At 28.4% G+C, this 18,898-nt stretch overlaps 2 protein-coding genes across 3 annotated transcripts in view; one reads left to right on the plus strand and one right to left on the minus strand.

Moving 5' to 3' along the window:
• pds5 (cohesin associated factor B pds5) overlaps window positions 1–16,232 on the minus strand; it is a 128,048-nt gene extending 111,816 nt beyond the window's left edge. For both annotated transcript variants that reach the window (XM_067286657.1, XM_067286658.1), the window contains exons 1-2: window positions 16,080–16,232; window positions 2,776–2,907 (exon numbers count right to left, since the gene is read on the minus strand). In XM_067286657.1, the coding sequence (XP_067142758.1) occupies window positions 2,776–2,877 (102 nt within the window). In that variant the 5' untranslated portion in view covers window positions 2,878–2,907; window positions 16,080–16,232. The remainder of the gene's footprint in view (window positions 1–2,775; window positions 2,908–16,079) is intronic.
• A 2,228-nt stretch (window positions 16,233–18,460) lies between these two features.
• Window positions 18,461–18,898, plus strand: LOC136988779 (synaptic plasticity regulator PANTS). The gene has a single exon (XM_067286742.1). The coding sequence runs from the start codon at window positions 18,461–18,463 to the stop codon at window positions 18,896–18,898; it is 438 nt and encodes a 145-aa protein (XP_067142843.1).

An 18,898-nucleotide genomic window follows, 5' to 3' on the forward strand; every position in this document is an offset into this window, starting at 1 on the left:
TTTAATTATGATCTTCCTATATATTAAAGATAAGCCAAGCATGAAATTATTCAATACACACACAAATAATCTTACAGGTTTATTTGATAAGAAAAATTAAATTTAATCCAAAATTATTTGTTTGATAAAATAGAGATGATAAAGTTTTATTTTTTAGAATAATAAGCACAAAAATAAAACTGAATTTTCTTTTAAAACATACTTTTTAAAAAGTTGTCAACAGTTTTTTCAATCTTAAATTAACAATATAATCCGCTACTTTTAAGGAGAAAACAATTAAGATATGTTATATGTATATACAAAAGTAAATAGAAAATATCTCAATAGTTTTTGAATCCAATAACTTCTAGAAATATGTACTAAATTAATTATTTATGAACTAATTTTTGAGATCAGCAATTACCAATTCTTTAATAATTGAAGATAATAGAAATCCTTAAATTACAAAACTGAAGAACAAAGTCTAAAAAATGTTAATAAAATATTATATATAAAACAACTCTCATTTCATGTTGAATAGTACTTACACCAAAACATTTTTGACCAGCGTCCCTTAATAACTGGATAAAATATTATAGTTTCTTACACACCAGAAAATTCAGCAAAGATAGCTACATTAAAATAGTTGAAAATGTTCATTTATATAATTAAGCTTTTTTTTTCTGGATTTTCTTTTGTGTATAAAGCTATATCATTTTTGACCTTTCAGAGATCCTCCTCAGTGGTCTGACAGCCGGATGGCCGATTGGTCAAGGTAGCAGCCTGCCTGCTCTGGGGAACCTAGGATCGAATCTGGATGGGTCGAGAAATCCCCAGAAATTTTTCAGGGTGGTCCATTCGGATATGTTGGCCCCGTCCCTCACCACCTAGTTACCCCATTGTGGGCCTGGCCAAACCCATAATGGGCCTGCTAAAAGAGGCCCTCTTAGTGCCCATAGGGCAGAAAGAATTAAAAAAATAATAATAATAATCCTCAGTGGTCTTCTAGAGAGAAGAAAAAAGAACATTCAAATTTGGAACAGCCAGTATGTTTCAATTTGGATACTATTTCTAATTTTAAAACAAAGAACATATTGAAATATTCTTATTTTGAAAACTAAAAGTGGTGTGTACTTGCTGATTTTCACTATTTTACAGTATATTCTACTGAGTATAAAGAATTGGCTAAAGGTAGAGAGACATTGAAAGCAGTTTCTGATTTCTGTCAGCTTTGAAAACTGTGAGCTTCAATTTGTACAGACTGTATTTAATATTATATGTATGTTTTACAGAAAGATGTAAAATAAAATTGAAAAATCCCATAAAGTCTTAGATATTTGCCTTGAGTACAAAATAAAACATACAAAACTAATTAAATGACATATCTGTAACTTTACACATATATACTGTATAAATACAATCAGAATCACCTTGCAGAAAACAGCCACAAAAATCCAAATTGAACACATGTGGCAATTGATTCTATTTCAAATTTCTAAGGAGATAGTTTGTCTGGGGTCATTAAGAAACACACAGAATTCATATATATCATGTTACAAATTAATGCTATGTTTTAAACCTAGGAATATCTTGATATATTGAGAAACATAATACAGGAAATCCTTGTTTGAAATTCAAAAAATGAAATAATCACAATTTCGAATTATCAAATTATCAGAGATTTACATATTTCTGTACAATATGCCAAATGTCATGTAACTGATGTAATTTATTAAACCATCAATTCAATCCAATCCTAGTTTTTAATGTGTTACACAACTACCAGCAAGTAAAGAATGATTTTTAAAATGTAACACTACTGGGAAGGGTGATGTTGCATAAAACATATTTTCCTTGTTGAAACAAATTTTAACACCTAGAGTCCTAGATGATGCAGAATGTCAGATGAAAAATTTTAAAAGCTTATATTCTGAAACATCAGTTAAAATATCCAGCAACAAGTTGTTTAATTTTTCTGGCAACAACATTTAAAACTGCACATGATGCAATCTGTTATGATATTTTATTAAAAACCTTTTTACATAATTTATTACTATAAAATAACAAAAAGCTTAATTTTAACAGTAGAAATGAGTTTTATAAAAAATTGTAAATGCTAATAATGAGTAAAATCTATATTAAGTCCAATCCTGCTTGAGATATGGCACATAACCTCCCAATATCTTCCCACTCCTCAGCATTTAATGATGAATGTTAAGAAATAATGATGAAATGAAACAAAACTGTTATTTTACTTGTCTAATTTTTTTCCTACTTCAGATTAGTTTAAATATAATTAACTAGTAGTTTTAGCATTTTTATAAAAACAAAGTAACTACATAGTTAACTAGAAGTTAAATTACATTGCCTTTTATACTAGTTAACAACTTTTATGTAGTTAGTGCCCATTATTACTCATCAACTAAATCTATTTTGCACATCCAAATGAGATGAAATTAATTCATAATTTCTTGGTTATTTTTATTTATGATAAGAAATAAGAATTGTTTTATGCATAACAAATCTTGACTTAACAATTCAAATTTTCACAGCTAAAAACTTAATAATTGTTTTATCCCAAAAGTTAAGTCAATTTCATTAGGGAGAATATAATAAAATTCAGTAACATTCCAAACAAAAACATAATTCATGATAATGTGATAATAGAAAAATAACATTTATTCCTAAACAAAAAAATTTCATATTATTAAAAATTTAATTTTAATAATATAAAATAATGACTTTACAAATTAAATTAAACTAAATTCATTTAAATTTAGAATTAAAAAATCATACCTTTAGCCTTCGAACTAAATCATCAGTACTTAAGTTATCATTTATGGGTCTCACCCCAAAGGGATACACTATTTTTAGTTCTGGCTTTAATGGTTTTGGCATGACTATAACATCTGCTGTTCTATATGAAACCTAAATATTAAATTTTTTTAAAAAATTGAATATATTAGAATAATTAATAATAAAAGAAATTTTTTATTCTATAGGGTTGGCCAATAAATCCATGCAGTTTTTCAGTAATAGATGCAGTAGACATTATGTAAAGCAACAAGCTTAAGTTCAAATTTTGAAAGCATGTAACCATTTGAAATTGACATTTCAATGTTCATTTTTCAAAAAAAAAAAAACATTGGTTGTGTTTTGTGTGTTCAACATCAATTGAAAAATGGATAAGCAAAACAAGTATTTTCAACATAGTATGCTTTTTTAAAAATAAAAAAAGCAAAAACATGGTACAAATCTGTAAAAAGATATGTGCAATATAAGATAAAGATGACTTGAAAAATGTGTGCACCAGAAGTAGTTTGCAAGATTTCATTCTGAAAGTTTTTCAGTCTAAGACATATCATGCCTGGGCCAGTCAGAAGAGACTGACATCAACAAAGTGAAGGAATTAATTGACTCCACATTACATGACACATGAGATTGCAGGTATTCTCAAATATCAAAATTGAGTGTGGAAAACCAACTGCATCGTCTTGTTTATGTAAATCTCTTTAAATGCATCAATGATTTCCGCAGTAATTCACTAAGAAAACTAAGGAAAATGATCCATTTATGAAGCGGATAATAACAGGTAATGAAAGATAGATCATGTACAATAATGTTAAGTACAAACATTCATGGAGCTGCTTGGCAAGTCATCACAACCACCCACTTCAAAGGCAATGCTTCACCTAAAGAAGATCATGTTCTCAATTTATTGAAATTGGTAGAGTGGTGTTCTATGAAATGCTTCCAAAGAACAGAACAATCAATTCAGATGTATACTGTGGCCAGCTAGACAAATTGAACACAACAATCCATGAGAGGCACCAGAATTAGTAAACCACAAGGATGTCATCTTCCATCATGACAATGCCAGATCTCACACCTTTGCAAAACCCTAGATATTGCCCCCTCTGATTACCACCTGTTTTATTTTCAAAATTCCTTAAATGGACAGTACTTTGTTTCCAAGGAAGACATCAAACAGCACTTGGAACAGATTTTTGCCATGAAACACAGGAAGTCCTTGAGCAAGGAATTATAAAGCTGTCCAAAAATTGGAAAAATAGCCTACATTATTGAATAAAGTTACTGCTTTCCCTGGAAAAAGTTGTCTTTCATTTACACATTAAAAAACCACACAGACTAATTGGGCAACTCTATATATTATATAAATATATATTGTTTTTTACTTATGAACATCACTTTTATGAAATAGCTTTAAAAACATTTTACTACTTATTTATTTAATAATTGCAATAATCATAACAAAGTTTTTCTACTGAAATATGCATTTTTATTAATCTTATTTATTGTATTTTATATTTAAGTTAAATTATTTTGTATTTTATTTATATTCCATTAGTTACTATATATTATTTAAATTTTACATTTTTATTCATTTTAATATAAATTATATCTCATTCCTTAAGTAATTGTAATTATAATTGTAATTACACTTTAAAAATTAAACAGTATTAAAAATTTATGTTAAAATACTAATACAAATAGTATAATGATGTTATATTATTTATACTATTATAATAATTATTCAATAGATTAAAAAACTAGTAATTAGATTAATGCATTCTCCATCAGAAAATTAATGGAAAATGTCTTCCATAATTTTATAGTGACATGGTTTTTCAAAGTTCGATTTTATTAAAGAAATCCTTTATAGTGAAAGATTTCTTTAATAAAAAAATTAATGGTACGTTTGAATTTATGGCTTAGTAACAGGAAGTTATATGATAAAATCAAAAAAAATTAACAAATTAAAGTTTATAGTTAATCAATCCCTTTTTTAAAATAGTAAATGATTCAATTCATTCCAAAAGATATTAATAACATTAAGACCTGAATCCTTTCCTAGAAAACCTCTCTTTTGAATTAGTTGTATCTTCAAACTACTCCATCAGAACACAGAAAATATAGCATAGAGCATTTGCTGTTGATAAAGATACTGGCCTTTTCCAAAATGCTACTACAAATAAAAAACATGACTGTCCAAGATGTCTAGATACATCATGGCAATCATTATTTTGTCCAAATCAATCAATCAATGTAAAACCAAATCATAAAATAGCTTCAGATTACCTTACCTTCACCAAATTTCATTATTGGGGTTATTTAGGCAAGGAACAATTCATTATACACAGACACTTATTAGACTGATGAACAAAAACCCATATTTTTTAATTCATCACTCTAAATCATAGCTTTATATTGCTATATGAACTAAAAATGATATTCTATATACTAGAAAAAATAGCAGCTGGCTGGCATTGATTAGAATAATATAGCAGTTTGTGAATAACTGCACATTCTATTAAATAATGTAGCTACTTATATGCACAGACACTTTTCCAGTCAATTCCTTGAAGATCTATATGCCACAATAATGATTATCAATGGATTCTTCTGTCACAATGCAAAGGTTTCAATAATTTTCCAAGGCATTCTACAAGGGTTTTTTTTTCAACCTCCACCAACCCAAAATAAAAAAACAAGAATGAAGAACAAAACCACTTTATTTGTAGAAGGTAGTTACAGTCTTCACCTATTTTTCCACATAATTGCCTTGTCAATTCAGGCAGACATCATACTGTGACACCAGCTTTTGTATACCCATGTCGAAGAATGTTGCCGCAGGCCATTCAGCCAACCTTTAACACTGTCAATCAGCTGTATACAGTAGATAGAGGGAAGCTGGATGTACACCTGAGGGAGGAAATTAACACTGAGTTGGATAACTGGCAAGTCTACACGGATGGAGCAAAGAACAACTTGGGCACTGGGGCTGGTGCGGTAATCTACAATGACAAACACCAAATAATTCACCAACAATCTTATAAACTGGATGACCACTGCATAAACAATCAGGTAAAACTGTGGGCAATGCTCCAGGCTCTCCTTACTGTACACAAAATGTGCAAAATATCAACAGCAACATACTCTGCTTCACAGACAGCAGGTATGTTGGTCGTCTTCCACACAATTTTTAAGATTTGGCTTTCTTTTAAGGTCTAGCTTTCACATCTGTATGTTATTATTGGAAAGATCTAAGACCTTTGCTTTAACTATTTGGATTTTTCTTATCAAAAAATGACTGCTAAATTTAAATGGTAGTTTATTTTTCTCATCAATCCAGAATTCTGTATTTTCTCATGTTTTCCAGATTCATCATAACTTTCCTATCAAGTAAGAAACAACTTTATATCAGCTCTGAAAAATACATTTTCCACATTGAACCAATTAATTTCTCTTCACTCAGTTCTTAATGTTGCTTCTTAGTTTCCACATAGTAGACAGATGAGATGAATTAGCATACACATATCTTTCAATGTAGAATTCCATAACTGAATACTTTATTCAATGAAACAAAAGCAAGCTTGTTTTTAACCTCTAGCTTGCTCCATTATCCAAAAAGATTGGCTGTTTAATTAATCATATGTTCCTCTTCCCTTTCTGAATCCAGCTTGTACACCAGGCAATTCTCATTCCCCCTATGCTTGAAACCTTGCTTGTATTATCTTCAACAGATTTTACTAGCATCATAATCAATGTAATTATGCAGTAGTGCAACAATCATTCTCTTGTGCAGCCTTTCCTATGGAATTTGTAGAAAGATTAACTGGCTATTTCATTGTTTTCTGTATATCCACAAAACTATCAACATCTTAACTGATTATAATCGTCATCATCAGTAATATGAAAAATCTCAATTGGTATATTATCAGCACATGTTATTTGTTTTTAGTAATGCTTTTTAAGACTCATCAAACTTCATCTTCTAATATGTTGGTTTCTTGCTCAATTACTATTTCTGTACAAGCATCATTATAGAATCACTTCAATATATTCCTTTTCCAGAAATTTTTTCACCTTGTTAAAGATTCCTTATTTTCCTTTTTGATTATTCTCTCTGATTTCTTTGCATTTTTGTTTTCTCTTGCTTATATTTGGAATTCTGCATTCAAATTCTTCAAATATATTTTTGTCTTTAACGTTCTTGCATGTCTTCTGGTATCAGTTGTTTCCAATGCAGCTTCCAATAACCATTTAGCCTATTTTCTCATAATAGTTGGTATATTATTTGTTTCTTCATCCAAGATGCTAACATATATTTCAGCCAGAGTTCCTCTAATTGTTCATCATATTCATTCTTTCACATTTACATTTCATTTCCACTGGCTAATACATGTTGGCCTGAGACTTTTATTCATCTTCAATTTGGTTTGAATTCTGGCTATTAGAAGCTTGTGACCAAACCACAGTCAATACCTGATCTTTTTTTAGCAGGCATTTTGATTCCTATGTTATACATTTTGTAAAAAAAATATAACTAGCCATTATAGTTAATCTACTGAATTAAGCAATGCATCTTCAACAGTGGGTGAGATTGGAGAAACATTAATATTTTCAATCCAGTTAATGGGCTATTCTTGTGTGGACTGATAAAAGTGAAATGCTAATGCTATGTAGGAAAGAAAGATTGGATACAATAAACTATAGGGTGTCTCATAATAAATTTACAATTTAAAAAAAATTCCAAATCTAAATATTTAAAAAATGTTTTAATGAAATATTGTAGTAACATACATGTATTTCAATATTACTTCATCAAGATGTTGTCTACCTTGGTGACTGCACTCCTCCAGTCTATCACCATATTTTTTATGACCAGCTAAAAAGTTTCCACAAGGATATTGTTTATTTCAGCTCTAATTTTAACTGTTAAGTATGTTCAGGGGTCTATGCTTGAGGTAGCCCCACAAGAAATAATCAATAGGAGTAAGGTCAGGTGACCTTGGAGGCCAAGGTAGGTCACCAAACTTTGAGATAACTTCACCTGAAAAAAAACTGTGCGCTCATTGAGGCTTTTGAAGTGTGTGCTATTGCTCCGTCATGCCAAACCAGGTATTTGCATTACAGACAAAATGCTGATAAAGTTTTGGTATGAAAACATTTCTTACAATTTTAGAATAACATGTTTTGTTGACAGTAACAGACAACCTCAGCTATATAAAAGAAATATGGACCAATAATTCCTGCCACAGACATTGCACACTAAACTGCCACTTTAGCATTGTATAATGGTCACTGATGTTTGTTTTTAGAATTTCATTGAGACTGGTAGTAACAGTTTTGTTTCTTAATATATCCAATGATCACCTAAATATTCGGGCTATAATATGGCTATAATCATATAATTAAGAGATGGTGCCTAATGCTTACCTCTAGTACCAAACTTATTTGTATTAACTATTTGATTATAGCCATATTATAGCCCAAATATTTAGGCGATCATTGGATTATTAACTCATCAGGCTTTGAGATGTGTATTATATCTTAATATATCCATTTTGGAAGTGGGCCACATCATTCCAAAAAACATTGCTTAAGGTATTATTAGAAACAAAATCTTTCAGAATTTTCTTGCAGCAAGATTTGCATATAATCTGGATTTGGACCTTATATGGATGCAAACAACTTTAAATTCATAATCCGATGAATGATGGATGTTTGCACACAAGAGCACTTCAGTTTATACAGAACAGCTGCCAACATAACATTATATTTTCATCACTTCTTGCATCCTCCTTTAACCTGGTTTTTGAGTATTTAGTGCTGAGGATGTTGCCCAAAATCTTTTTACCCACAAATGGATAAGATTGATGCTTGATGCATCACTTCAAAAGTAGATATTAAGCCAAGCACAAAACTGATATTTAACAACTGCATAAGAATAAGTGATCTTGAAAAAGGCCTCTATAACAAATGTACAATACTCGCCTGACCACTGTAATATTGTGACTAACAAATCTGCATTCCTCTTCTACTGAATGCATTCATCACTCTCTAGTAATGCTCCACAGTTGACATTTTATTTGTTTTCAAAATTGTAAATTTAATCCGGGGCCACCGTAGTAAAGAAAAGTGAACTATGATGATGCAAAGACTAAAGTGATGTGGAGATATTGCCAGACAGGAAGGGAGTCCTTGTCCTTGCTGTTTACACACATGTTGGTAATGGGGTTGTCATAAAATTCACACTTTTCTATAAAGCTGATATGAAAAGGATGAGATTTCTGATGATCTTGGCTACCTGCCAATCTGCCTCAGTACCGGAAAGTTGTGTGAAGGATAATAAAACTGTAGTAGATCCTCCCCTTTTAATATTATCACATTTAGTAAGCCTTTGATTAAGTGAACAAATGTTGATGCAAATCATTCATTTGCATCTTCATTAATATGAAAATTTGCACCTTTAATCATCCAGCAACAAATGTTTTAATAAATTAAAAACGTTTTCGATCGTTTTTAATGGTCTTCTTCAGTTACAACTCAAATTAATAAAAGAACAATAAAATGGAATACATGCAACTAAATACGAAAAAATAATAAATGCGCATGTGCAACTATAAATATATCGCGCACGATGCCTAATATTAATCATTTTTTCTGCATCTTCATTTGTGGCTGGGATGACATACACTCAAGATTAATGATTTTTGATGAAAACTGTTAAAAGTACATTGATTAATTCAGCTGAGTAACTACAGTGGCTAGTTAATCCTTTATAGTTAGAAAATATATGTTTTTATGTAATATTGATTGTACAGTGTCCTTAACACAACAATAATAATTTTAAATTAATGAAGTATAGAAGAGTAGCTAGCTTCTCCTACATGTTGAAATTTTCTTGTATAAAATTTTGGAAAAATGTTATATATTATTACCTCATTTAGTCCAGTGAAATTTTTCATCATGCACACTACAGTATATGTGTAAGTTTTGAAGTACAATCAATGCTTTGAAACTAAAATTATGCATTAGAGCATGATATGCTAAAGCATCTTAGCAATAACTAGCAAATTTTTTTATTTTCTCCAAATATTCTCCAAAATGACACATTCATATAGAAAAAAAATTGTAACATATTTGGATGTAGTTCAGAATTTAGAGCATTCTGATGTTTATTCAACAAATTTTATTTGATAATGCTGGAATGTCTATCCCTGCCAAGTTAAATTCCATCAAAAAAATTACCATATCAAATAAAAAAATCATCTTTCTTCTTTTCCACAGTTCTAATACACATATATTCTATTTTTTTAAATGCTTATTAAAATCACAAATCTTTTTCAACATTTTACAATGTTAACTATAATTAAAATATAGATTTAAAAAAAAAAAGAAAAAATTCTGATCATCATGTACTTCAAATGAAAGACAATTAGTATATATTATTTATCATCAATACTATATATTTAAAATTGTTTTGTTTTGTCACTATCTTCCTGAATGAAAATGACACATTGCAACACATCAGCATCAACTAAAAATACTAAAATCCAAATAAATTTTGCATTGTTTATTTGTAGACCTATTTATATCATCTGACTACAAAACTTATTTTCTTAAATTAATTATAGATGATAATAATGATACTAAAAATGATAAATGATAAGTGGTAAGAAAAAAAATTTTTTGGAAAAGAAATCAGGAATACAAGAAAAAAAAAGAGTACAATTAGTTGTGGAGGGTAACACCAAAAGGATGATTGTCCTTGCAAAAGGAATATAACTGGTTACTTTAATATAGATAGCCTATAAATAATATATTAAATAATATACCATGTAACCAATTTTATTATTTTGCATTACAAATATTTTACAGGCTAACTTTTTTTGTATATTTCCTAATATAAATGATTTTTTTAATAATTTTCTTATAAAAAAAATCATTCAAATGCAGAAAAGAAACAATATGCCATACAGAATTTTTTACTACCTGAGATATCCAGCTTTATTTGAAAACCCTCAAAAGGGAGTGCAGGAATGTCACCAAACCAACAGCACAAATGTCCAAAGTGACATGCCAGGAGAATTTGATAGGCAGAATGTCATACAATTCTGCCAGCATGATGCGCCATGGGTCTCAAAAAATGGTTAGCATAACATTGCATGCTGATGGGATCACCTTGAACTTTTTGTGGGTGGGGAGGAAGGATATTTCCATTCTTTAGAGACACACTTCAATTCTGGTTGAAAGTGGTGGACCCTTGATTTGTCTCCAATTTATATGATGAAGTCCTTCTCCTTTGTATTATACTGCATGGATAAACTCATTCTGTTCATTTTTGTGTTCAGCAAACAACTGGACAACTGGTAAGTCCATCATGTGTAGACTTTATGGAATTTTAGCCATAAAATGTAGTGCATGATGTGTATAAATACATGATGCTGTAGGCAGTTCAATGAGAGAAACCCAAACTATCAGCTAAGTTGTTCATCAACACATGTTGGTCAGCAGAGATCACCTTCTCTATACAATGTATTGTGGACTTAATTGCAACCTCCATGGGATTGGCTGCATGGAGTTTTTGTGGTGTTAGGCTTATGATTTTTCTGACATACACTGCAAACATTTCTTTATCCACTTCCTATGTTGTCAATCCTCTGGCCCACAGAAAATGCAGAATTATGTGCTGTTCTTCTCATGTACTATACAATCCCCAAGTTAAACTGGCTGCAGTTAAGTAATCATGACATGCAGAGATGCTTTTCCAATGGATGCTGCTACCTACCAGCATAAAATGTGAATTTTACTGCATACACTGAATTTTAAATGATTTTCAGTCTGTGACTTACATATTGACTCATCCTAATATTTTATTGTATAATATTGACAATATTAATTATAAATTATAGAATATTCTAGTTATTATAATCCTTCAATGTAAAATAGTCCAAAATTAGTTTGATAAAATCATTCCAAAGATACTTTAAAAAATATTTAACTTTAGCATACAGAATCAAAAAGATTGTGACCCATGCTGTAGAGCAGCATTTTTCTACTTTTTCTAATAGTGGCACCCATACTTCTTTATTAATGTAGGGTTGATGTTTTTAGTACTTTTAATAATATAAAAAGCATTATGGTCCTGCTCAGCCCAATATTTTGTAACACAAGAACCCACCAATGGCCAAGTGGATAAAGCCTCTGACCACTGGTACTTGGTCCTGGATTTATGCCTCAGCAATGGACTGGCTACAGTATTTTCAGGTTTTCTTCACATGTCCAACATCTAAATAGAACCAGTTTCCTACAGAAAGTCCTCCCAGGATGCACCCCTCCTTGGCAGATGGTCCAAGTGTTGAATTGCTTTCTTCCATCAATCCATTCTTTAATATCCCTGAAGTGTCGTTATGGCACCCTAATACCCTTGTTGAAAATCACAGCTCTGTCTCTTTTTCTCAAATTTCTTATAAATTAGACAATTCAATAAATCAACAAACAGAAAAGTTATCACATAATCAAGAATCTGATTTCTATATATTTACTAGATGCATCTAAATTATAAAGCTAGTCAATAGACTTATAATTGTGAACAGAATAATTATTTATACATTCATTAACCCTCCAATATTTCATTCTTGAATACTCAATAATATAATTTTTACTCTTAATCTGAAATGTTATCTATATAACTTTAACATTCAATGTTCAATGTACAACAATGTTCAACAAGAACATCTGAAACATCTACCAAAAATTTAAAAAGAAAACCAAAGTTTTTAATTAAATTCTAATTTTTTTTATTGTTAGATATTTGTAAAATGTTGGAAAATAAAGTTCATCAAACAGTAAATATATACTTGTAAAATGTTGGAAAATAAAGTTCATCAAACAGTAAATATATTTTTTATATATACCCATATATATTTTTTGTTTTGCTGTTATTTCAATTCAATTTTCTATTGGTTTTTCTCAAAATATATAGCTTATATTGATACTGATACTTATATAGAGCTTATGCTAAATATGATTAATCTTGACAACTATCTTTTTTCAGTCTAATTTACACTTGCTTATACACTGATCTACTTATCACAGTCTCTACATTTTCTCCTAAAACACTAAGTCTTATCTGGAATAACTTTCTTTTTTATACTTAAACTAGTTGCATATGACAATATTTCAGATGTGAGAATCATTTTTGACAATAAACATCCATTGTCATCCCACTGCTTGACAATGGAATCAGACTTCCTTTTCTACAGATTTCAGCATTGTATAATTCCATATTATCCAAATTACCAATAACATGTCTATTACACACAAAATGTTATAGTATCTTTTTTCAAATGTTTCATCATTTTCAGTTCTTCATTCTATTAATGTAATTTTAAAAATTTAATAAATTATGGGATCTCTCCATTTAGAGCTATATTAACAATTCCTAATTATCTTCTGTTGACATTATTTATATATAGTTGAAATCAGTTGAAAGCATTAAATAAAAAAAAAATAATTTACTTTTTACTAATTTATTCCCTACTTCAATGAAAGATTTAAAACTACTTTATCCAAGATTTGTATCTAATATTTGACAGATTTATGTATTCTAAATATTTAATTGTTTTATTCAATCATTATTTTTAGTATGATCTGTAATCTATTGACATATTGATATTGTTTTTAGCATTTAAATGTTCAGTCTGAGAAACTAAAACTCAATACATAATGGCTTCATACTTCACTCTGCAGTTCTATTCTCCATCATTCAACAATCATTTTATCATATTTGGTAAAAATTTAAAAATTTGGCCTATTTACAATTTAAAAAGTATAAAAATGTCATGAATATATACTTTTATATTTTTAAATTAATATATTTGAGTAGTTAAAAGTTTAAACATCATTTACACATCATTTTTAAACAAGTTAAAAAAACATTTTACAAAATTTTTATTTTTCTTTTTACTATTATATTATATTCTTTTTAATATTATTATCAATTTTATTTATTTGGCATTTTTCATTTTGGGAGAAATTTTTGAAATTGGCAGCCTTGTTTTTTGTGTTTAAAACAAAATTAAATTAAATTAATGAATAAATTTACTCATATAACAGCATTTGAGAACATTGTTTCTCAAAATTACAAAAGTATTTCAAATTTTAACTATGTTCTACTTTCAAATCACTGTTCCTGATGGCAAGTATCCAGTACTCAAAGACGCTTGAAATCATACTATCTTGTTCTGCTAAAGAACTTTTTTATTATAATGTCTATCATCATATAGCAGAGGTGGGCAAGCAAGAGTTCAGTGGGAGCCAAAATGTAGGTTTTGCAAAATGCATGGGAGCCACAGTTCTGTACTTCATGACAGTATGGTAAGACAGGGAAGGATAGGGTGTCCCCATCCAGGTCAAGAACTTATTTTAAAAGAATAGATTTGAAATGTCAATTTAATTTATTGCACCAAGTTGGAAATTAATTACTAAATATTACTTATATATAATTACATATTTTCACAAAATTGTGGAAATAAAATTGTAAAAATAATAATAAAAAGCAGAAATTAACACTTTCAGCAAAAGCCGCATGTAACTCAAAAAGAGCCACATTTGCCCATGTTTATCATATAGTAATATAAATTAGTTATGTTTTTCAAACATAAATAACTTATATTAGTTAATCTATTTACAAAAATCTGTTTTCCAAAAACGAATTACATTTGATTTTTTAAACTAAATCTATAATTAATTAATTATCAATGATAGAAACATTTAATACTTCAGAAACCTCACTTATCTTCTAATAATGTAATCTAGATAAAAATTTAAGCAATTTGAAGTTTTAGAATTAAAACTTTTAATAATTTACTTTTGGATTTAGATTTCATCTGCAGTATTTGTATTTTGAATATTTTGAATGGATGAGGGAAAAAAAAATTACAAAAGTATTTCAAATTTTAACTTTCATTCCTGAATTTGATTATTTAAATCAAATAACATTAGTAAAGACATAAAATAATAATAAAAATATTTTATTCGTCTTTTTTCATGCTAGCTTATAATATTTCGATTTATAAAAATATTCTTTAAATTTAAATGTAGGAAATAAATTTCATTCAAATTATCTCTTGTATTTTTTCAAATAAGAGAGATGATGAATCTAATTTTCTGATTTATTCATTTCACTGTTTTAAAATAAGAAATAAACAATCTTTGAAATCATAACAAATTTTAGATTTAAATATGTAAGTTAAATTCTTTCTTGTATATTATCAGTTCAAATAACATATATATAATGCAAAAGAACAGACAAATGAAAACGTTTATATTTATTTGCTCATAAGACATCTTTAATTAAATGAAATTAATAATCTCAATCTATTTTTTCAATGATAAATTATTTTGTAAAAATAACAAAACCTCAATATGAACTCATTTAATTTATAAATATGCATAATTAATATTTGCTCTCTTAATTAATTCTGTTTAATTATCAAATGCAATATTTAAATAAATTTAAATAATGTTAAATATTTTATTTATTATTATTTATATTTTACAATATTAAATCTCTAAATTTTTCTGAAATATTACAATACTACAAATCAAAATAAATACAATAGTATGTCATTAACAAAAGCTATAGCTGTCATAAAAGTAAAATATGTATTATATAAAATCTACTAATTGTATCTGTAATTGTAGATTCAATAAGACATTGTTCAGTTCACTAGATGAGTTCATATTAAACATCATTGATTGCAAATGAAGGTTTGTAAACTTCAAGTAATGATTTCAAAGAATGTTTATTTCCTATATTGTAAAAGGTTTTGTTTTTCCAAATGTCATTTCATAAAATGTCTTATAAAACTATTAAAGTTTTAAATTTTGTTATATGTAGAAATGAATATATATTCTTTAACATTATATATTTAACTACATAAAGAATATATGCAGTGGCATGCATATAGTTTTACTATTTACATATATATTGTGGAGCATAATATGCGTATTTGCATTTGATGTATTGTTGTGTATAAAGTATGAAACATGACTTCGATACAAGTGAGAAATAAAATAATAATTTTAGAAATTTCAAAAAATGTTTAAAATAAAAAGTTTTCATTTAAAATTTGTTATCAGGTCTCAATAGATGACGCTGTTCAGACTTGGACAAGAAATTCCGCCATCTTTGTATTCGAATCACGTCAACCAAAGCGAACGAATGTCAATCCTAAAACGTTACAACAACCAGATTATAAAAATTAGATGATATAGTGTGATCATACCTTGGCTAAATGACGTATTTATATATACATCATACCAACAGCTCATTAAAATATTAACAAATGTCAATTCCTTTACTTCACTTCCGCTGAGTTTTCTTGAATACCCCCCACAAAAATTGTTTATTTCAGTTCCCTCGAGATGGCACCACTGATTGTTTTCTGATACGTGAGCAGTGTTGTTTGTGTTTCATTTATTCAATATTCCTGCATAAAAATTTTCATAAATATTTTTTATTTGTTATTTATTTATGAATATATTTTAATTGTGTATAAAAACCTTGAAAATATCATTGTATAATATAATAGTATAATCAATTATAATAATCAATTTAAGATTATTTTCGTTTTCAATTAAGAAAAATAAGATTAAATTATGCATTTTAATAATTAAAACCATGAAAGCATTCAATAAAAATTACAATAAAATGCATATGCTTGTAACGTACTGTACAATTGAATTCTCACATAAGATTTTTTTTTCTAATTTCATATACATTGCTATACTTGCAGTATACAATGCGACGTGTTCGCTGTTTGAAAACTGAAAATATACAGCTTATATATATTGTATTTAATAAAATTCGGAATAATAATTACATTTATATATACTTACGTGCAATTATAATTAAGAAAATTAAAGTTTTTATAACTTTTATAATTTTTCGATAACTAAAAGTTCGCTCTATTGTTAACCAATTTTATTTTTATTTGATCATTAATTGTATAGAACATAAAAATATCGCAAAAGGAATTATAAAAACAATAAACTTTTGTTTAAAATTTTTTTAAATTCGATAATTAAGTTTGGTGGTTTCTATTATAAAAATGCTTGATAGATTCTATAGAATAAGTGCACGTATTCACGTATTCTTTAGTAATATTTAAAAATAAAGATAGGTTAATTACAACTTGAAATTACGTAGTTTATTCCATAATCAAAAATGTAATAATTTTTCATATAAACTGAACATATAGTGGTATAGTATTATTAAAGTATATGTAGTGATGAGCTTTTTTCACATTCAATGTGAAAAGGACATATTACTTATACATAAGTTTTAAAACTGGTAGCTTATAATCAATGGTGATATTCGAAATATTTAACAAGGGGTTCGCTAGCAGAAAATTTTTCCCTGACAATCACCGACAAACGAAATGGAAGTTTTGGCTAGAAATAAATACAATACCTTTTCTTGCGATGTATCTAATAATCAGTGGCGTATTTGGAACGTAACGAGCCCTGGGCGAAGACCAGGTAACAATAGTATATTATGTGCTGTCGACCTATTTTTTTTTTTTTTTTCTTTTGTTAGGCAGAGAAATTTTTCACCCCAAATGGCACTACTCATAGTAGACAGATGTCATCATCTCTCGTAATACAATATCCTTTTTATTTCGCTGTCCATAGCCCGACACGTCTTCCACAGCCATCTTGTATTATCTCACGCGCGTGAGATTGTGGGATCTCTCTTATGACTGGATCTAGTTTCAAGAACTCTCTTGAATCGATTGCGATTAAACATCGTTTCAGTCGAGATTGAAACGGTCGAGAGAGATCGCACTAAGACATAGTCCCCGACCTTGCTCACAATCTAGATTGAAATGCTCGGTGCGAACGGGGTCTAAGACTCTAGTTTAGTAGTATTACAGAGTATGTATATTACGTATATTTTAATATATTTTTTAAAAAAACAAAACCACTGAGAAATGTTACGTGTGTTTAACAACGTTCGGAAAACTGAAAATTTTAACAACGGGTTCAGCAGAACCTGTGCGAATCCGCTAAATATCACCACTGCTTATAATATCAATACTATATGTAAAAAATGAAATAAAATTGATGATACAAATTTATTAGCTTAATTTAATAATATAAGCGAAATTGAACTTAGATTTGAATGCTTTTCAATGGCGAAGGGTAGCCTATATTTAAATAATAAAGCTCATTAGCAGCTATAATGGCAGAGAAGACTGAAATAATGTACAAATTTAAAATTTCCATATATTTATTGCAATAGGAAAAAAAATTAATTTGTCTAATATAAATTTTCAGCCATTTATTTGTTAAATCTGTCAGTTTTCAGTGGAAAACTCATGTTATATTTTGAAAAAAATGTAAGAACGTTTTGTTCAAAATAAGAATAATTTAAATTTTTTGACACTGTTTTATAAGTTTAATTTTAAAATATTTTAGAAATCGTTAGAGTTGGCAACATTAACTCGTATTAAAAATGGCTGCCTACAGGTTAAGTAACCTGATGTTATCCTCCAATGAGATAAGTTAACGAGACTTTAACATATTTAAATTTGTATTCATAAACATTATGCACGGAATGTTATAATTGTAATAAAACAGGAATAAATTATATTTTTAATATAATATGGAAATTGATATAGATGAAACGGAGTTACCAAATGATGCTTGGATGGTGAAACCATGTGAATGGTATAAAGAAGAATATCGAGATTGTATGAGCTTCAAAGCAAGATTTAATCAATATTTTATTTATGGAAAATTTCTTGAGTGCAAAGAATGGTTGTGTAATTATGAAGATTGTTTGAAATGGAGAAAATGTAAAGATCCACAATATCTTTCATCGGTAATTGAAGATGAAAAGCGTCGAAGAGAAAAAAGAATGAATTCCGCTAAAGAAAACGATGTTTGGGAATTAAGAAAGGAACCGCCTAAAGATTGGAATAAACCTTTACCTGATTATTTAGTATCACGACAGGGTTATTCTATTTTTGAAGAAAAAGAAAAGGAATTTAAAAAATTGGGAACTTATGGAAATTCTTCGAAGTTATGTTCAATCTTATAA

Source organism: Centruroides vittatus, unplaced genomic scaffold, assembly GCF_030686945.1.
Source record: "Centruroides vittatus isolate TY-2023 unplaced genomic scaffold, ASM3068694v2 scaffold_386, whole genome shotgun sequence".
Classification (NCBI taxonomy): domain Eukaryota; kingdom Metazoa; phylum Arthropoda; class Arachnida; order Scorpiones; family Buthidae; genus Centruroides; species Centruroides vittatus.

Coding starts and splice junctions, on each gene's coding strand:
- LOC136988779 (XM_067286742.1), top strand. CDS start 18,461: ATGGAAATTGATATAGATGAAACGGAGTTACCAAATGATGCTTGGATG.